General features: G+C 52.3%; 1 protein-coding gene across 1 annotated transcript in view; it reads left to right on the forward strand.

The window, feature by feature from the left end:
• Positions 1–20,065, forward strand: part of Galnt2 (polypeptide N-acetylgalactosaminyltransferase 2) — a 121,153-nt gene extending 101,088 nt beyond the window's left edge. Inside the window, exons 7-16 of the mRNA XM_075977647.1 lie at positions 1,056–1,177; positions 2,888–2,975; positions 4,759–4,846; positions 5,625–5,728; positions 8,191–8,317; positions 10,880–10,972; positions 11,146–11,229; positions 12,615–12,741; positions 15,383–15,502; positions 17,631–20,065. Of these exons, the coding sequence (XP_075833762.1) occupies positions 1,056–1,177; positions 2,888–2,975; positions 4,759–4,846; positions 5,625–5,728; positions 8,191–8,317; positions 10,880–10,972; positions 11,146–11,229; positions 12,615–12,741; positions 15,383–15,502; positions 17,631–17,786 (1,109 nt within the window). The 3' untranslated portion in view covers positions 17,787–20,065. The remainder of the gene's footprint in view (positions 1–1,055; positions 1,178–2,887; positions 2,976–4,758; positions 4,847–5,624; positions 5,729–8,190; positions 8,318–10,879; positions 10,973–11,145; positions 11,230–12,614; positions 12,742–15,382; positions 15,503–17,630) is intronic.
• Positions 20,066–20,720: the final 655 nt, after the last annotated feature.

Here is a 20,720-nt window from a genome sequence, read left to right on the forward strand (position 1 = left end):
AGTTTCTCCCGAGTGACTTCTTGGAGGCCCTTTCAAACAGTTTCTGCTTATGTTTAGCTCCGCCGTTGTAGCCATTACCTGAGTGAAGGTTTATATGGCTTGGAGTTGGAAATCTCGTCTTTCCCCTCATGTAGCAGGTTAATAAGTATCGTAGTGTTTCCATTGCTGTGAAGAGACAACATGACCGGTGAGGCGCTTATAAAAAGAAAACGTTTAATTGGAGTGGCTCACAGTCTCAGAGGTTCAGTCCCTTGTCTTCATGGCAGGACATGGCAGTGTGCAGGCAGACATGGTGCTGGAAAAGGAGCTGAGAGTTCTCCATCTTGACATAGAAGCAGCAGAAGGAAAATGTGTCTCACACTGGGCATGGCTTGAGCATGTAGAAGACCTCAAAGCCCACTTCCACAGTGACACACTTTCTCCAAAAAGATCACACCTACTCTGACAAGGCCATGCCACTTCCTATGGGCCAAGTATTCCAACACATGGGTCTCTGGAGACCATTCTTATTCAAACTGCTATCATAAGATGAATCAAAAATCCATTTTGCTGGTGTTAAAAAGAGCTTAGCGCCCTCGTCCTTGTTCATGGTAAGGAGTCATCCCATGCAGGGGTAGCAGTCTCCCAGGGTCAGTGCGCAGTTGATGGGAAGACTGTCACGATGGCGTGCTTGCCAGCGACTGCTCACAGCCTTGACTGCAGACACGGCCAAATACTACCCTGATTTATGTCACAGTCGCAAAACTGGGTTTTGATCGGCTGCCCCTGTTGTATGAAGACAAAGCTGTTTGCATTGCAGCCACAGGTGTTGTGACTACCAGACTTGCACCATTAGCTCTTAGGCTGTGGAATGGCACCTTCCTTAGCTCAGTAGAGAACTGGAGTCATGACAGCAAAATGCTTTCAAGTCATGCTTTGGGAGTTTGCTAAGGGGAACTTCTAGATGAAGGCCTTTCTTGGGGTCATAGCCTTAGGGAAATTGTTGCGTGTTTGAAGTTCTGCTGGGGATCTGCCTGTGCTCTCTCCCCTCATGCACTTTGAACTTATCTTCACAGGTCTGATGCGCTCTCGAGTCCGGGGTGCCGACGCCGCACAGGCCAAGGTCCTGACCTTCCTGGACAGTCACTGCGAGTGTAACGAGCGATGGCTGGAGCCACTGCTGGAGCGGGTTGCTGAGGTGAGCCTGGGTCATGCTGGGTGTGCTGACACACTGGCTGTGGCTTTTCTTGTGTGTCACAGTGTCCCATTGATACGGAATGGTCACTTTGCCCAAGGAAGACAGGTTCCTTGAAGCTGGCAGGAGCCTGGGAAGAAGAAGTGGCCAGTCATGGGGAGTACCTTCCCTGCTCACAGGCAGGAAGATTTGTGGCCAGCAGGGTTGCCCATTGATAGGAGTGCCGTCTGATGGGGTGCCTGTCGGGAGGACTGGGGTGGCTGCAGTGATGGTCCTCTGCCCTGGTAAGGACAGACTGACTGCCTGTTCCTGGCTTACAAGGAGAAGCAAACAGTTTACCGCAGTGCCCCTTGGTGGGCTTGTCAGGTGATCTTTGACCACATTCGGGCACATCCTGCCTTCTAGAAGCTTCAGCACTGGTACTGTGTGTGGCCTAGCATTATTCTTCTTGCCTTCTGTTTGTCTTACTTTCTTTCCTGGCTGCTATGAAAGTGCTTCCTTGGGGGCCACAAAGCAAACATAATGAAAGGAAACAAAACGAGCACGTTCTGCAGGCTGCAAGTCACTAAGTCACCAAAAGCTGCTCAAGTCCCATCTCTGCCCTCTACTGGGCTCAGGTGATAGGTGAGGAACCCACTTCAGGGACTTTAGTAACATCCACAATCACATGGTGTCATTCAGGGACTTGAGTAACGTCCACAATCACACGGGGTCAGGTTGCCCTCAGCTGGCCCCTCTCTGACACACCCACCTGTATCACACAACTTATCCCAGTGTCCCAGCCCCACAGCTGTTCTCCGCTAGGCTGTCACTCCAGAAAGCCAAGCTAGGGCTAGCTTCTCACCGTGTTGGAGAGTCATGGAGTTGCCAGCTCACGGGGGCTGTCCCAGACTTCCTCCCCTCCTCTCCTCCATAACTGAAGAGGGAGCGGGCCAAGATGAGGGTTCTTGTAATCTCTTCTCAGCAGAAAGAACGTGAAGCACCCGATGCCCAGCCTTTGGGAGTAGGGTGGCCGCAGGGACTGCTGCTCTCCATGGCCCAAGGCTTGTTTCCCAGCAACCCTCAAGCACGCGGGGGACACCCGTGAGGAGTGCCGAGCTCTGCCAGTCCTGTCACTGAGCTTCCTTTGAGTCTCTCTTTGGCTAGCAATACTCTGTAACTCGGAGAACACACACCCTCTTGTCAGCATGAGGCAGAGCTGAGTCTGAAGGTCCGAGGAAGTCGAAGGGCCTGTGTTTGCCCTCAGCAGAGTGGCACTGAGACATGAACAAAACGGGTCAGGGGAAGGTGGGCGTGTCCGGTAGAATCCCAGAGGAGTTGAGCTAGGATCTGAAAACTCCAGTCGGTTGCTGTGGAGGTGATGACTTCCGCCTCTCATATGCCATCTGCACCCAGAAGCCGTTCTGTCTTTGTGGTGTAGGCACCTCAGCCCTGAGTTCATTCCTGAGCTGCCCCAGTGCAGCCCATGAGAGGGTGGCGGTCACAGAGTGGCTGAGCTTAGCTCTGCTCACTGAAATCTACCCAAGGTTTCAGGGCCGCTGCACAGCCTGGGAGAAGAAGTAGCAGAAGTGTCCAGTCGTCAGCTGCCCCTCTCATACCACCGCCCCTGTCCACTTTGCAAGGGTGGTATCTCATGGGAAAGCCTGTTGGGATGGTGGCTTTTGCTTTATGGGGACGTAACAAATATTCTCTCCTTCCTTTGTCCCTGCTCAGGACAGGACCCGAGTTGTGTCCCCCATTATTGATGTCATTAACATGGACAACTTCCAGTATGTGGGTGCCTCTGCTGACCTCAAGGGTGGTAGGTGTCAGCCGTGATTTGTCTACCTGCTGGCTTGTTCTGTGTGGCTAGGCTCCTGACCTCTGCTGTCCTATGCTCAGCAGTGACATTGACAACAGAGTTCACATAGTGTGGGCTCTGATGGGTACCTCACAGAAGGAACCGGCCCTGCTTCCCTGGCAGAAACCCCAGCCCCACCCACCACCCTGTTAACCCGTCCCTCTCTCCTGGAGCTGTTACTGCGAGACCTAGGGGAATGTGCAATGTCCCTTCAGATAGAGGTGGAGACGCCCCAACAACTGAGGGGCTGATCTGAGAGGCTCCAGAGCTGCTCCCAGCCAGAGGCAGGGCTTGAGAGACTCCATGGAATTTAGGATTTGCAGAATGGGCCTGGAACCTGTTTTTGTGTCCTCTGCCTGTTCCAGCCCTTCCTCTTGTAGCCTATATGCCCGGCCAGCTTGCTGCCCTGGAGTTCTGCCATCCTGCTGCTGGCCCTCACTGCCTGCCCACTAGGCACCAGTCCTACCTTTGTGTTCAAGCTTGGATGCTGGCCCTTCCTCCCTCCCCTCCACCCAAACATAGCCTGCTTCACCACTGGGCGACCTTTGTTTTTGTGAATGGACTGGCATCTTGTAGGGTCACACAGCCTACAAATGTTAGAGAAATTCGTCCAAAATTTTCCTTTGCTTTTAGGAATTGTTGAGACTCCAGTGCCTTGCAGGTAGGAGTGAGGTTGCATTAGACATGACAGTGGAGTCATTGCTGCCCGCAGATGGAGCAGCTTCCTCTGTCCCCTGCTCTGTGACTGCAGAGTCACCGCCTCACACAGATGGAGCAGCCTCCTCTGTCCCCTGCTCCAGCATCCCAGATCCTCCAACTCCACAAATAGCAAAGAGTAGGGTAGAAGGCAGCTTTTCTTTTTCTTTTTCCCTCATTGTTTAGCTGAACTGGCCTAGAGCCCAAGCTCTTATTACCTTGGCAGTCCTCATAAGTGCTGGGATTACAGGCCCGCACCATCACTCTCTGCATGTAAGATCTTGTCACATGGACCCTGAAAGGTCCTGGTCCAGGCCTGGAGAGCCATGGGTCCCACAGAGGTACTAATGCTACACTGTGGTTCTGGGGGCCAGCTGTGATTTATCTAGCTCTGACTTGTCCCTAGGTCCCCAGTCTTACGTGCACAGCCCTTGTAGGTGCACTGGCACCACACACAGATACTACACTTGTTCTTACACATTTTAATGTTGCAAAATCCAAGCCAGGCATGATGGCATATGTCTCCAGTCCCAGCCCTGGGGTGGGAGATGAGGGGAGTGGGCTGAGGCAGGAGGACTGCTGCAAGTTCAAGATCAGTCTGGACTACATAGCAATGCCCTATGTCAAAAACCAACACACACACCACGGTTAGAGGAGACAAGAAATAAGGTTCAGAGAGCACTGCAACACTTCAGAGGACCTGAACGCAGTGCCTAGCACTCCTGCCCCAAGGGCTTCAGCACTCCCTTTGGACTCCGTGGGCACGTGCACTCTTGTGTACATAATCACACACAGACACATAGCCACACGTATTGTTTTGTTGTTTTAAAGGAAACTCAGCTCTGTGTTGCTTTGGCGGACTGAGAAGATTTTGCTATGCGCCATACTCCCCTGCCACCCCAGCTGTTAGGTTCCCTCCTCACTGTCATCTTGGTTGGTCGGTTGGCAGTGAGCCTGTCCATGGATGCCGTTGTCAAGACGCTAGGGTGGGACAGCCAGGCGAGAGGGGCTGTGTCTTCTCATGGCTGTTTCTTTTCTGGGTCGGCAGGTTTTGACTGGAACTTGGTGTTCAAATGGGATTACATGACGCCAGAGCAGAGGAGGTCCCGGCAGGGGAACCCAGTTGCACCTATAAAGTAAGTGCAGCATATGGCAGGAAACCCTCCTCGGGGAGAGCCTACACCTGACCCCTGCTGCAGTGTGCTTCCAGGATACTGGGGCTCTGTGCCTCCCACCCTCCAGGTTCCTGGTCTCCCTTCAAGGCCAGCATCTGCTACCAGGTCAAACAGTGAGGAAATTTTAGGTCCCTTTTCTTAGAAGGCTTCTCTGCTGACTCCATGTTGTCTCCTTTTTATGTTTTCTGTAGCAGAGTGGTGTTGTCGGAGACTGCTCATTCATTTCTGGCCATCCAGACCCGAAATAATCACACAGAAACCATATTATTTGCAATCCTGTTCAGCCAATAGCTTAAGCGTATTTCTAGCTAGATCTTACATCTTAAATTAACTTATTTCTATAATTTTGTTTTACCATGAGGCTCATGGTTTATGGGAAAGGTTCCAGTGTGTCTGTCTCCTGTGGCGGCTCCATGGCATCTTCCTGACTCTGCCTACTCTCTCCTCCTCTGTCTGCTTGGAATTCTTGCCTTATTTACCCCATTCTATGCTGTAATAGACCCAAAGCAGCTTCTTTATTAACCAGTGGCATTACACAGCATACAAGGAGACTCTCACATCAGAATGGAACTATATGCTATGGACTTAAGTGTTATTTACTTCTGTGCTTACCTCCTAAGTTAAGGCACATAAAAACCAAGGGTCTCAGCCTTTGTGGGACCCCCTCGGAGCACAGCAGAGGACAGATGTCAGCCTGTGGTGTGGTCTAACTTGGCCCTTGCTCCTTCTCCCTCTTCAGAACCCCTATGATCGCTGGAGGCCTGTTTGTGATGGATAAGCTCTATTTTGAAGAGCTGGGGAAGTACGACATGATGATGGATGTGTGGGGAGGAGAGAACTTGGGTATGTACAACCCCCTGGCCGCAAGTCCACCAGTGTCTCCGGGACCACGTATGGGAGGCAGGGTGGCATGCTAGCACTTAGGAAGGCCCCAGAGCAGCCATCCAGTGGGCAGACGCGGCCCTGAACACGCGTACGTGCATGCACACACACTGACCACAGGGATGACAGTGAGATGTGTCCCTGGTGACAGTAGAGGAGACCAAAGTTCAGGTCATCCTGCACAGAAGCCAGGTGCTATCACATCCTTTGACCTGGGGGTTCAGAATGCATGTCTCCAAAACTGGAGAAATCTGGCTGTTTCCAGGGCTCTGGTTAACTGTAGAATGGTAGCAGGGCTGGGCAGCTGCTGGTTGGGCCCTGATGTTCAGATCCTTTTCCACTGCTTTTGTTTGTTTTTATTGTGCCTCTCCTTTCCTCCCCCTCCCCTCCTCCTCTCTCCTGCAACCCCCACTTCTAATTTACCAGGAGATCTTGTCTTTTTCTCCTTCCTGTGTAGATCCATGTGTGTCTCTCTTAGGGTCTCCTTTGTTGTCTGGGTTCTCTGGGGTTGTGAGGAGAACGTGTTTGCTAGGAGTGGGATGTGGTCCCTTTCCAGGTGGTGGTCTGCACAGGCAGTGTCTCCACATCTTGTGTGACAGATGAAAAGACTCCAGTCAGCTTGTCGGGTTTTGTTTCTTGTTTTACTTGAAGCCTTTTGTCTCAAGTGCTTGTCATTCAGAGATGACTCCCCTCACTATCCAGAGTTTAGCTTTTTTAGTTAGTACGCAGGTGTGCCCTGTGAGGAAAGGGGACTCAAGAGGGAGGGAAAGCGGCGCCACTGTCACTTTGAGTAGTTTTTCTTGTGACAGAGACTTTGATAGTTTCTGTTGCTTAAAAGAACAGCTTCCGCTAGCCTGTCGTTGGAATGTGTCGTTTGAAGTTGAAGTTGGTGGAGATATTTCATCTGGTAGGGCGCCTCTGCCCAGCATGATAAAAAGCTGCTTCCAGCTCTGGCTCCATGGGGAGGGAAGGCGGGGTCATGCGTCGGTCTCTTTCCCTTGTCTCGGTGCAGTGTTGGGCTTGGGTGGGCTTGGGTGAAGCTTTCTGAGCAAGAAAGGCTTTGAAGTAGTGAACCTGAAAGGTTCCTGAGCCTCTTCCACCTGTAGGTTCCAGGGGCTAGAGCCACCCAGCGGGGCAGTGTGTGTCCTGAGTGCAGAAGGCTACGGGAGGAACTGATGCGGTTCTGAGAGCACAGGCTGACAGATACACTCAGCCCATCTCCTGTGTCACCGTACAGAGGTTGATTTGTCTCTAAGATGACCTGGCCTGGAGCCCAGAGAGAAGAGAGCACAAGGTTGATGTCATGGGCTTTTGTTATATTCTGCTTAATAACCCAAGCGGTTGGGGAAGGCAACCCTTGAGTAGAAGGCCTTCCCTTCTAGGAGGTCTGATGTCCTCTGGTCCCTGGCAGGTGTCCCCTGGAAACACTTGGAGGCTGAGCAGAGGGTTTCAGCGGGACCGCCAGGCCTGTGAAGGGGTCCACCTTCTGCGGAGCCCTACCTTCAGCTTCTTTTGCTGGGTGCCACACAGACTGCTGGCAGTTAACAGTCCATGCCGGCTTGGTGGCTGTATTGGATGTTGGAAAAGCTGAGGTTGGCCTCACAATGCAAGAGAATTGGTTGATGGAATCTTTTCTTCCCAAGCTTGCCCTCTCCTCCCTCCACTCCTGGATGGGGCTCCAGGCAGCACGACCAAGTGACATTCAGACTCCCAGCACTGCTGCCACAACAGCACGCTGGCCTGGAAAACTTAGCCCACCACTAGCTTCACGGTTTGCAGAGATCTCTCCTCATTTCTTTCTCTGTCCCGTCGGTGACTGTGCTGGTTCTGCAGAGTTCTTGTGCTAGCACTTGCTGAGGGGTGTGGCCACCGGCCTAGAGAGGAGCTCCTTTTTACAGACTTCAGTGGTGGCTTTCAGAATGGCACGCGTTGCTCTTCCTGTTTAAACTTAGTTGTCTTGCTAAGGGTGGGGGACTGTCCCTGGTCATTACCCTGGGAACTTGGTTGGCGCCTGGACCTGCTGGTACATGAGGGCGATAGGCAAGGATTCTTGTTTTCCTGGAAGGAAAGCAGAGTGCACCCTGGTACTCAGTGTACAGGAAGTGGTGTGGAGGAGCCTGGGCTGTGCCCCTGTCTCCATGGACAGCTGTGGTTTGCTGGGATGCACACTCCCGTAGTCTGGGAGACTTGTGGGCCAGTGTTTTCCTTGCATGTTCAGTTTGGGGTGTGCTGTGGAGTTGGCCTATGCAGATGCATCCAGGGTTTGTGCTTTTATAGGTTCCAGATCTGGTTCCAGAGAAGCAGCCCCTCATTGGTTTTCCTTGCAGTTAAAAGCAAGCTGTAGTAGGTGGCTAGGGCAGGGGTAGCAATGCCATGGAGACGAGAGCTATGGCAGACTGATGGTTGCCGAATTCTCTTATCAGAAATCTCATTCCGAGTGTGGCAATGCGGTGGCAGCCTCGAGATCATTCCGTGTAGCCGTGTGGGACATGTGTTCCGGAAGCAGCACCCCTACACATTCCCAGGTGGCAGTGGCACTGTCTTTGCCCGGTAAGTTGTCTGCGGTCTGCTCAGAAGACACCCTGGAACTGTGTGGCGACAGTGTCCTTTGACAGGCATGGCCTCCAGGCTAAGAGAAGAGGGTATTCCAGTAAGAAAAGAAGCTGCCTCGGTGTGCTCCGTGGAGAGCTCAGAAGAGCGTCATGGGGGCAGGGTGCCGATGTGGCTACTAAAAGTGTGGTGTCAAGGGAGTTAGCACTGGGACGGACACCAGGGAAAGGCTACCGTGTGATGGGCACAAAAACGTACACAGATATCTCAAGGGGAAACCTGGTTTAGTGCTGTATTAATCAGGGTGCAAATAGGACCAGTGTTCTTCTTCCACCACGCCCTGCACACAGTGCTGCTGCTGCGTCGTTGGCTAACTGTCCAGTAGCTAAGGTGTCAACCCCTGCCAAGGGCTGTCCTGATGCCCATGTAGTGAAGGGTAGGAGAGGAGATGGCCACCCAGGAGCTGCCCCAGTCTCATGACAGCAGAGCCATGCCCTGGCCACTGCTTGAAGCTCCTGCCTCTCGGTGTCATTTCAGCACAACTAGATCTTCGGCATGAGTTCTGAGGGAGCAGACATTGAACCATATCAGAAAGCACGTCACACTTCTCTCCAGCCAAGACGTCATGGGTCATAACCGATTAGTGATTGGCAATAAGAGTCTAGTAAACAAAACCGAAAGCTTGGTCCAACCAGGCTTTTCCTGGGAATCTTTTCCAGTTCTAAAATGGTAGCCTACACCTTTAAGCCCAGTGTGCAGAAGGCAGAGCAGGTGGATATCTGTGAGTCTGAGGCCAGCCAAGGTTACATAGTGAGACCCTGTCTAAAATAACAAAAAACTGAGACCTCATGGGGGCAGACAGTATGGAACTGGACCTTAGGGAGCAGCCAACAAAACCTCTAAGTCAGACAAGATACTTCTGATGCTCATCTGGTCAGCGCCATGGGGAAGGGAGGTTGGGCTAACTGGGACAGCTGAGGGACAGGCTTGACAAGTTAAGACACACAGAGCTCTGTGTGGAGATGGCGTAAGACTTCAGGCTGTTAAGATGGGGTGCGTTCAGCCTGTCGGACCCAGGGAAAGAACATCAGTGGCCAGAGTCTGCAGAATGTTTCAGGGGGTTCTGCCCATGGTCACTTGCTTCTCTTTGACCTCTCTAGAGACAGCTGGTGACAGTATCATGTCAAGAGGCTTCTCACTGCATGGCAGCGGGAGGGCAGATATAGCCCCATGGGCATGCCTGCACTCCCTACCTTTCACCAACACCCCCAGATTGTGACTCTGCCTAGGGATATGGCCATTGGTTAGGTCAGAGCCCCCTTGATCTAACCATTTCTGCTCCCTCCAGACACACCCAGAAAAGCCCAGAGGTGTGTTTGTCATCTGGGTACTTCCCAGTGCACAAACCTACACGTCTGTGAGTGTGCACTGCACAACCGCTCATCAGTCCCTAGTGTTTCCACTATACACCGTGAAGTGAGGACATTTGCACACGTATTTCATTTCTGGGGTTAGCACCAGGAGTCCAAGAATGAGTGTGTTTACGTCTTGTCTCAGTGGCAGCAGTCTGGCCCCTCCCCCATTCAGGGACAACAGGAATATTTATCACTTTATGGGGAATATGGAGGCCCCACATGGAGATGGATTTAGTAATTACAGCTCAGACAACATGACAGGTTTAGCATTTAAAAGGCCTTTACTATAGAGAAAAAGATTTCCCTGTAGGGCAACCACTGCCTGCCGTCTTCATGGAAGAACATGCTAGGCCATGTTTCCTCTGAGCAGAGGATCTGCTGTGTCTGTGCTTACAGCGGCCCTTCCTAAGTGTGTGGGTGGGTGCATGCTTCCTGTATGAACCAGAGCTGAGGACAGCGAGGATCCCTAGACCCAGGGTATGGCGGCCCTACCTCTTCATGAGCTGAGGACAGCGAGGATCCCTAGACCCAGGGTATGACGGCCCCACCTCTTCATGAGCTGAGGACAGCGAGGATCCCTAGACCCAGGGTATGGCGGCCCCACCTCTTCATGAGCTGAGGACAGCGAGGATCCCTAGACCCAGGGTATGGCGGCCCCACCTCTTCATGAGCTGAGGACAGCGAGGATCCCTAGACCCAGGGTATGGCGGCCCCACCTCTTCATGAGCTGAGGACAGCGAGGATCCCTAGACCCAGGGTATGGCGGCCCCACCTCTTCATGAGCTGAGGACAGTGAAGATCCCTAGACCCAGGGTATGGCGGCCCCACCTCTTCATGCTGTCATTTCTAATCTACCCATGACTTCCCACTCAGCCGAAGGCCACATGAAAGAAAGTGAAGCTAAGGGAGCTCCTTCACTTTCCCGGTGTGCTAGTGGTTGGTGCTGCACCCACGCATGCTGTGGGAGGCTCCTTCTCCACGGCCCAGCAGGGATTTCATCTCAGCACACATCTGTGCTGTCCTTGCAGCTTCTGCTAGGGACACACTCGTGGGCACTGTCCTTATTCACACCAGCAGGCAAGCGTGGCCAGGTAACTCTGGGGACAGGATGGGAGCTGTAGCTCAGGAAGACGCACTTGGTTTGCAGGAACACCCGCCGGGCAGCTGAGGTCTGGATGGATGAATACAAGAACTTCTACTACGCAGCAGTGCCTTCTGCCCGAAATGTGCCCTACGGAAAGTGAGTGCTGCCTGCCTGGTCCTTCTAGTGGGGGCGTTGGGAGCAGGTGGGGTGGCCCTGGTGGGAGGCGAGCAGGCCGTGGGCACTGGAGGCTGGACAGACCATGCCTTACCACCTAGGCCACATCAGTCTCCCTGGCATTCAGAAGTGAATGTGTGTCTCCTTTCCTCCAGTATTCAGAGCAGGCTGGAGCTCAGGAAAAAGCTGGGCTGCAAGCCCTTCAAGTGGTACCTGGACAACGTCTACCCAGAGCTAAGGTGAGTCCTGTGGGCTTCAGTGCATATCATGAAGGTTGAGGAACAAAGATGATCAGAGAGGTTCCAGAGGCTTCAGGCTTGTGAGGCTGGGAGCTGGCTACCAGGAAGAGCCCGTGGTGCCACCCTACAGGTGCCCACAGACCCTGCTCGTGTGGGCCTGGAAGAATTCCAGAGCACCTCTGATTTGACTTGTCCTGTTCCTAAGAGGTAGACTAGTGAGCCAGAGGCTGTCTCTCCATGGCATCCTGTCTCCAGGGGCCAATGCTGCTCCTCGGTCCTCGCCCCATAGCTGCCTTCAGCTGCTCCTGCCTTCTTGGTAAGCATAGAGTAGGATTAGCAATGATGGTGTCACCTATTGGAGGGTGAATGACACAAACTGTAGGGATAAGTCCCGCCCTTTAGGGGGCGTGTTTGCCTCGGGCTAATGTTTACCTATAAATCTGGCGAGAGTGCTTGCAGCACTTGCTTCTGCTTTCCTGGTCTCTGTGGGAACGGTGGTTCTGTAAGTCTATTTCTCCATTAGAGCTATATATATATATATTTACAATCTGCCTGCATTCGTTTACACCGTTACATTTTGGCGCCCAACATGGGGCTCGAACCCACGACCCTGAGATTAAGAGTCTCATGCTCTACCGACTGAGCTAGCTGAGCTCATTTCCTCTTCCTCCCAGCATTCTGTTCTGTTTACTCCTCCCACCTATGTTTTAACCTGTGAGGCCAAGCAGTTTCTTTATTACTTAACCAATAACCTTCCTCCATCAACAAACACTCTGCCGAGCCTCAACCCCACTCTTCACTGTCAGCTGCCAGGATCTCTATGTCCTGAGAGGACCAGTGGGCTCTGGCAGCAGATGCTCCAGGTCCTCATCTGCAAGGGCCCACCCATTTAATCATTGCCACACAGTTAAGGCTGAGTTTAGGATGCTTAATCCAATGACCATGGCCTCTCTAAGGTGAAGCCAAGCTTTTGTCTTCCTAAGCACATGACACTCAACATACAGTCCGCCATGTGTGCATAATGGACCACTCAACAGATCCTCAGAGACTGCGCCCTCCTGACCCCTGTGAGGAGCTCTCCCTCAGCAGAGCACGAGGAAACTTCTTCCATTTGAGATCGGGGAGGGGCTCTCCCTCTGTAGCCCAGGCTGCCTCAACTCTCACAGAAATGCTCCTCTAACCTTCTGAATGTTGGGACTACAGGCATGTGCCACCGCGTCTGGCCCACTTACACTCTTGAGAACCCAGAGGCTATAGCCATATCATGTCAGGGAGTGACAAGAAGCCACTCTGTTTCTGCTGCCTAATTTGAGACCTGTGCAGAGGGCGTGGTGAATAGCAATTCCAGGGTGCAGACCTTGACTCGTACAATGAATACCTTTCAGGGTTCCAGACCACCAGGACATAGCTTTTGGGGCCTTGCAGCAGGGAACCAACTGCCTGGACACATTGGGGCACTTTGCTGATGGAGTCGTTGGAATTTATGAGTGTCACAATGCTGGAGGAAACCAGGTAGGCGGACAGAATGCTGGCACCTGAGGGACATACTGACAGAAGATGGTATCAGCGCCTGTTGTTCAGGCTGTTACTGCAGGCGTCTCCCTGACCTCTTCCTGTCGGCTCTGTCACCCCCGCCATAGCTGCTCCCATAGTACCAGGCCTTCATCTGCACCCATGTTGGTCCTTGATGTGTCATAAACTGCCTAGTCCCTGCTTAGCAGGCTCTCGGCGTCAGCCTTTTCGGGTGGAGGATCAGTGCCTGCTAGTGAAGATGAGGAGGTGTTGGGCTCCACCCCTTGGCATACTTGGGGACTGGCACACTTTACCACGGCCTACCTGGGGTCCATGTGCCCTGGGCTGTGCTGGAAATGTAGAACTGCGGCCAGCAGCCACCATGCACACGAGGCCTTAAGATGTGTCTGCTGGGAACCGAGTCCTCAATGTTGTTTAACTCTCCTGAGTTTAAATTCAGGCTGCCGTGTGCGGCTGGTGGCTAGCACTCAGTGCTTGGAGGGGACACAGAGGCAAAGATGACACCAGCAGTCCCTACCAAGACTTCAGGCCTCTCGGGGTTAATAGACTGTCCGTGGGTGGGAAACAGTGCTTCCTTGGCTCTCAGTAGCGTGGTCCGGGCTCTGCTGTTTGGTTCCCAGTGCAGCCTCAGCAGCACACAGGGAATGAGAGAATTGATGGCCATGCCCTTTAAGGATGGCAGCTCATAGAGGCATCTCAAATACTTTACACATTCAGGTTGCTGATGGACCCAGCACAGAGGTGGCCGGTCCTGCTGCTTGCGTGGCCAAATCAGATTTTTTTTGACAAGTGTATTTCCCTTCTTAAAATAATGAAGTGCACAATATCCTCATGTGATCGCCATGGCCGCCTCAGCATCTGCCCACACTTGTTATAGGAAGCAGTCTAGACCCTCAGAGCTCAGAGGTTCCCATAACCCTCCTGACCACAGCCGGTGTGTCTCCAGCTGTTGCCCACATATAGGTGTGGTGGACAAGGAGTGGAGATGGCAGGGGTCGTGGGCTTCTGTATTCTAGAGCTGCAGTACAGCCTGGACACATCTGGAACCCAGCACACTGGGTAAATAGCAGACACACTTTTCACTATCTTACCAAAACACTTGACAAACAGCTGAAGAGAGGAAGGTTCCTGTGTCCTCCCCTCGTGTCTGGAAGCAGACGGTAGATAGGAAGTAGGCACAGAAGGGCCTTCCCCAGTCACTAAGTCACTTCCTTAGTGACTCCTGCTAAGGTGCAGTGATACAGAGAAAAAACCTTCCCATTTCAAGGCAGGAATAGACCAAGATCAGACCAAAGCCCCAGACGACGCTGCCTCCAGGCTCACTTCTTTCCCCAGCTTCTCTGTCCTGGACGCCCCCATCCACTCTGTGCCCTGCTACCCTCCTTTTCCCTCCATACCCCCTTGCCTCCTGCACTCCCCAGATCAAGAGACCACATGCCCAGTGGCCGCCCCTGAGTGTCTTGCTGCCACCAGACTGCTTGGCAGTTGATAGCACGGTGTCTCTGCTGACTGTTTATCAGCCCTATCCTGTGGCCTGAGAGAGAAAAGGCAGCCTTTGCAGCTCTTACATCCTTGCATCCTCCTTTTCCCCACTGAGGAACACAGAGCTCAGCGGCACCAGAGGAAAGCCAAGAAGCCCCAGGGCCCGGGCAGCTCTGTGTCCACGTGGATTCTGGAGGCCCTGTATGGGTGGCTATACCCTTAAATGGATCAGGTTCTTACATGACTTTAGGAAACCCTACCTTCTGGCCCTACACAGAGCCACTGCCATCCATAAATGTCACTCCCTCTCTGTCCCCAGTCTTCCATGCTTCTATGTGATCTTGCTTAGCATTCAGAGAGATGATTGACAGTCTTGCCCTCTGTGTGCGCATGCATATACATGTGTTTGAGTTTTTAAAAGCATAGGCAAGAATATTTAAATGCATTCCGACCCAGTTTTCTTGTCTGGAAAGTCGACAAAGCCCCCATGCAGCTCTTGTGAAGAGACCTGAGACGGTTTGGCATACAGTGAGCATCCAGTTAGAGGAGCCATGCTGTGTGTTGACGGGTAGATTGTTCCAGCAGAGTTAGGGGAATTCCTGAGTACCAGCAGCAGGTTCCTGCAGACGTCAGCCCTGTAGATATTTGCTGAGAGCTGCAATACATCGTTTTTATGATTTTTACAAACTCGGCCTACATTCATAAATCTGTTTCCAAACCAGAGCCATTCCAGAACAATGTGGGTGCCCCCTGCTCTCCAGCCTGCACTTTGACCTAAAATACTTAATACGGTTAGTCTTGATAACTCTCTTAGTTAACTTTTCTGGTTTTTGTTTAGTCACGTTTCTTGATACGATTCATATTTGTCACTGTATTAACTAACTTCGTTTCTTGCTGCTCTGACCAAACACTCGACAGAAACAACTTGAGGGTGGGTTTATTTTGGTTCCTGGATTGAAAGCATAGTCAGTCCATCATGACCGCGGAGGCTGCAGGAGTGGGGAGTTCCACGGCTTCCCATGTGTTCAAACACATTTGCCACTAAAGCAAACTGTTCCCCAGGGCGAGCTTAGCGTCCAGGTGGGGTAGCTGAGTCAGGGGTCCCAGATGGTTGCAGTCTGACTGTGGTCTCTTCCAGGAATGGGCCTTGACAAAGGAAAAGTCGGTGAAGCACATGGACCTGTGCCTTACTGTGGTGGACCGGTCTCCTGGCTCGCTCATCAGGCTGCAGGGATGCCGGGAGAATGACAGCAGACAGGTGCGTCACTCAGGAACAAGATGGCACAGGTCCCAGGCTGCCATGGTGGTGACAGTGACAAGGGCCACATGGTTATCCCCCTCACCCTCAGGTCCAGTTGCTGCCCTTCATACACTGGAGGGTTCGCATCACACAATCCTCCTCACACCACAGCGCAGTTCGTATGAAATTACATGGTTTTTTTTAAACAGAAACATTAACTACTTGTTTTTCCTGCATAATTTTACAAATTCTAATCTAAATGGTTAAACACGTGAGCCTGGGCAAGCACACAGAGGCGGCAGCAGAGCCACCCACATCCCACAGCAAGTAGACTTTGGGGCATTGAAACCACTTCTCTCAGGGCCAGCTGCCTGTAACATGACATTCTCCTGAAGTCCAGGACCACAGCAGCCTCTTCAGCTCCCTGTCAGCCCATTGTAAAGGGAGCGGCTGCTCGCCCTCAGTGCCCTGGGCTGTGTGACCAAGTGTTGGGAGGTGCATTTATGTCACTCGAGATCACAGAATCTTAGCCCTGGTGAGGGTGAGGAGCCTCTCTGTATGTTACTTCTTCCTTGGAAGCTGGTCTTGGTCTGGCTGGGGATCCCTGGGGATCTTGACACCACCTTTCTGAGCCTTAGAGCACCAGTGGGCATTAGCAATAGCCATGCAGGCAGGCCCTTCTAGCCTATTGCAGGAGAATTCAGCCAGTCTCCCCACAGTCCCTCCCTAGAAGACATGGGGAAACTGAGGCCTGAGGGCTACCAGAGCCACAGCTAAGCCACCTTCCATCCACCTGATTTCACAAAGAGAAGCAGAGACCCAGTTTCCCAGCTCATCACCACCAGGGACGGGGGTGCAGCCATCATCTAGTTCCTGTTTAGATCCGAGGTATCAGAGAAACACTAGCAAAGGGTCCTCTCCCCAGCCGTCTCCAGAGAGCCACTCCCATCTCTGGGTGCCCTGACCCTGGAGGATGAACAGGGAAAGTCACTGTCCCCTCCCCCCAGATACGTAGAACACATCCAAACTGGCCACAGCCCAAGTGTCTTTGCGGTGTCTTTGACATAAGGCAGTGATAAAGTGAGACTTTAATCTGGTCCTCGCTGTAGGAGTGGACAGAAGCACTTGCTAGTGTTATTCTTGGCTCCTTAACTGACTGTAAGACAGGGGAGGCTACACTTGGTCCTTCCGGGTGGTGAGTACAGCCTCATGCCTCCACCTGCGGGAGAACAGATTCAGTGACTCCACTGAGGGCCACCTTCCAGGGACAGCTGTGACCTCAGTATTTTCTTAGCACCCCCTGTCCAGCTGATGCTTCAGCATATGACAGACAGGGTCCCCCCAGGAGCCAGCATCAGATTCTATTCACTCTGCTCTCTGTCAGGCAGACTCTTGACATGCTTTCCATGACAATGCAGGGGACCTGAGAAAACCGACAGCATCAAGGACAGGGAGGGAACGAGATGGTGCAGGTGGCAGAGCCTCTCTGGCTGTGGTTGCCCTTGACTTCCACTGTTGGCAAGGAATCTGCATGAGCAGGTGGAAGAATAATCAGGAGGGTCAGGAGAAGGCCGCTCGTATCAGCCGTGCTGGAGGGTCAGCCTCACTGCTGAGAGGCAGCCTCTTGGCATGTCTCAGTGCGGTTCTTTACTGTTTGGCCACTGAGAACAGTGGGTTTCTGGGCACGTGTATGTGGCATTTGCACAGTCAAAAGGAGAAAGGAGGCAGCAAGAGTGAAAAAAATTAATTCCACAGTGTCAGAATTTTCAGAAATACTTACTCCAGGAACTTTTAGTGCATGCTTAAAAATTAATTAGAGCCAAGTCCTTGTTAATGGAAGAGGAGCTGTGGGGAAGAGTGTATTATTTTAAAAAATAAAACCATAAATATTTAAATAGAATGTTTACATTACTTGCTAAACAGTAGGATAAGGGCATCTCAGACTTGTTGAGGCTGTTAGGGCTTTGTGCGTGGCAGAGTGGTTTGGTGGACTTGCTGGCTATGGTTGGCTCTAATGTGCCAGCATTCACAGTAGCATTGTTAGGATAACCTGTGCCCAAGAGTGAAAGACTGCAGCTAGCAGGTTTGTGCCCACAGTCACCCACAGACTCACACTCCTCTCCCCTTGTGCTCTTGTCCACTGCAGAAATGGGAGCAGATCGAGGGCAACTCCAAGCTGCGACACGTGGGCAGCAACCTGTGCCTGGATAGCCGCACAGCCAAGAGCGGAGGCCTGAGTGTGGAGGTGTGCGGCCCGGCCCTGTCGCAGCAGTGGAAATTCTCACTCAACCTTCAGCAATAAGAGGCCCCAAGGGCCCGCCGTCCGCCTGCACACCGGCTCAGTTGGAAGATCACATTTTACGTTTCTGAAACTTTCCGCAAAACTATATACCTCAGTGTTCCATCATGGTCTGAAAGTCTTAAGTCTCAAGTCTCAGCAAGGCGTGAGCTGGGCTGACAGTGTGCAGAAGAGGAAGTTGAGCCCCCGGGGCTCGGGCCAGAGGGTCCCTCCCAAGACTGGCATCCTCTGCCTCCCACTTTCTACTTTCTGCTCACGCCCCAGCAGAGGAACAGGCCAGTGCTGGCCAATCAAGTGGACGAGCAGCAAGCATGTTTGTGTTGAGGACGGAGGGAGCAGGGGCAGGTGCCCTCATAGCAAGCACTCAGAAGTCTCCATTGTGTTTTTCTACCCATCCAAAATCATGTGTGTGAACCAGGCATGGTGGTTGATGCCTGTACTCTCAACACTCAGGAGACTGAGGCAGGCAAGACCCTGTCTAAAGAGAAAAGAAGTGATTCCCACAAAGGTGACCCTCCCCCTTGCAGATTTCCTTGTCTTCCCCTGTCCTTGTACCTCTGGGCTCAGCTGGCCTCTTGGCCACCTCCCCTCTTCCACTGACATACTTGCTGTGTTTGCATATGAACTTCTGAGTGGGACTAAATAGAAATCCATAGAAAGAGAATGATAGTCAGCTCCCTAGGCTTCCCTACATCATCATCTTGTGAACCCCACAGCGCAGCTCAGCCGTGCAGAGGGGCCTGCGCTCTCAGAGCCAAAGGCGACATCACTGTCTCTGAAGCCTCACCAGCCAGTCCATGCTGCTCTGCCAGCTGTAGGCATCCCCGAACCACTGGCCCCAGCCACGAGCATCAATGTTTAATGTGAGCGAGGGTCTTGCGGCTGGGTCAGAAAGTCCACTTTGTGCCCATTGTCATCTGTCAACCTAAATAGGTTACCTCTTTTGGCAAGTTATTACTTTGAGTTTTCTTTTAAAATTAGATTTTTTTTCTTTGAGAAAACTCAATCCAACAGCTTCTAAATAATGTGAGCCAGCAGGACCCCACTGCCCTGTGACAGACCAGAGATACTGGACCGCTGTCACATGCTATCCCTAGGCTCATTGTGGTTTGAGACCCTGTATGTTGGGTCCTTGGCACTTACTGAGCCTGGCAGAGCACAGAGGACCATCCCTTCAGCATGTGGGTGAACCCCGCGTGTCTGCGCAGCCCTGGTACAGTGATAGCCCCAGGTATATCCTCAGGCTGGTGCAGGAACTGTGGGTAGACTTAGAACCTGGGCATTCACAGAGGATCCAGGCACATGTCAGCCACAGGGGTGGCCTGTGTGTCTGCCTTGTAGGGCTGCAAGCGTCACGCACGAACATCTCAGGTGTCCCCGAGATCACAGGAACCATAGTTTCGGGTGGTCAGAGGGCCAGCCAGTGAGTGCTCTGCTTCCCACCTGCACCGAAAGGGGGCGTGGCTAGCTTTCTTCTACCTGAGGAGCTCCATCTGTACACACCATGACCATGGACCCTCTGTGAAGGCCTGGCCAGGTGCTGACCCTCTGTCTTCTTAACCCCTGCCAAGAAGCCAACAAAAGATGCATTATATCAGACAGGGTGCCCTTGTGTCTGGTTAAGTCCGCCCATGTCCACCTTCCAAGGTAGGCTCTGAGAAATGTCACTCACAGGTACGGGTGCAAGGCTGTCAGGGACAAGGCAGGAGCTGAGCCCTGAGACCTCTGCACTACCCTTAGCAGAGTGAGAGCCACGGATGTGAAGGAATGCAGGCTGATTTTAAGTAGGTGGGCGGGTGGAGCTTCCCATCCACACACTGGCACCCACCCTGTGTGCTCATCACCTTTGTACCATCTGTCTGGCCACCAGGGCGCCACTCAATCCGGCTCTGAACAGAGGGGACTGGGCAAGGCCCTGCGGTGAGCCATGTTTACATGACAGTGTGCCAAAGTGACTCCCATGCTCGCGTTGTTTTGTAGTCATGGGGCTATCCCACCCTCCCACTCCTGTTTCTAAAACTGAAAACTCCCAGGAGCCCTGGGCACACGCAGGCAAGGGTGGTCGTTTTCCGTGGTGGTCCTCGAGTCTCCATGAAGCTGGATATGATGGTATCTGTGAGTATGTCTTGCAAATTCAAAATATAGTTTGGTAATTTTTTTTCCAGTTAATTTTTAAAAAGAACTGCTGTACAGAGCTTGTACTTTGTCCATTTTATAGATGGAAACCATCCTTGAAATTGTTTAACTTAAATAAAGAGAAGATACTTTATAGATAATGTTCAGCTGCTGTCTTGTGGCCTCTATAAGGTGTGGGACCAGGCAGAAAGCTGGAATCCAGCTCTTGCTTCTGGGCCCCTCCTCCCTCCCCTAAAACACACCTCCAATACCGTGCCTGCTATTATTGTATCCATAATGGCAATTGTTAGTGGGATGGAACAGTTAGGCTGTGCCAGACACCTGCCCAGCCCCTTCAGTGCGCCTACACTTCACAGATTTAAGAAACAGGCGCTGATAAAAGTAGGGACTGAGCAAAAGTTGCCTGAATCCCATGCATCCCATTTTCTGTAATCTACCCTGGACACTTGACTCGTACCCTCTAGGAACCAAATTCTTACACGTAAGTATGTAAAGTGCTCACCAGCCAGCCATCTGTGGCTGTGCCATCCATCCCAGCCTGGCACATGCCCTCTAACACACCTTTGTGTGACTAGCTGTGTGTCCAGGAACATAAACACCAGCCAGCGATCTTGCAGTTTGGTCCAAGATAAGGCAGTGAAGGGACTGACTAGGAAATGCCTGAACCCTCCGAGACCACACTCACTCTGTTATTTGAGACAGCAAAACTTTGGCTCTGTGGCCACCTGAGGCAAAGACATTAGCATATAATTTGGCAATGTCCCAGGACCTCAGACTATCTGAAGAGACTCTAAGCCGCAT

The sequence above is a fragment of the Microtus pennsylvanicus genome, chromosome 6 (assembly GCF_037038515.1).
Source record: "Microtus pennsylvanicus isolate mMicPen1 chromosome 6, mMicPen1.hap1, whole genome shotgun sequence".
Lineage (NCBI taxonomy): Eukaryota > Metazoa > Chordata > Mammalia > Rodentia > Cricetidae > Microtus > Microtus pennsylvanicus.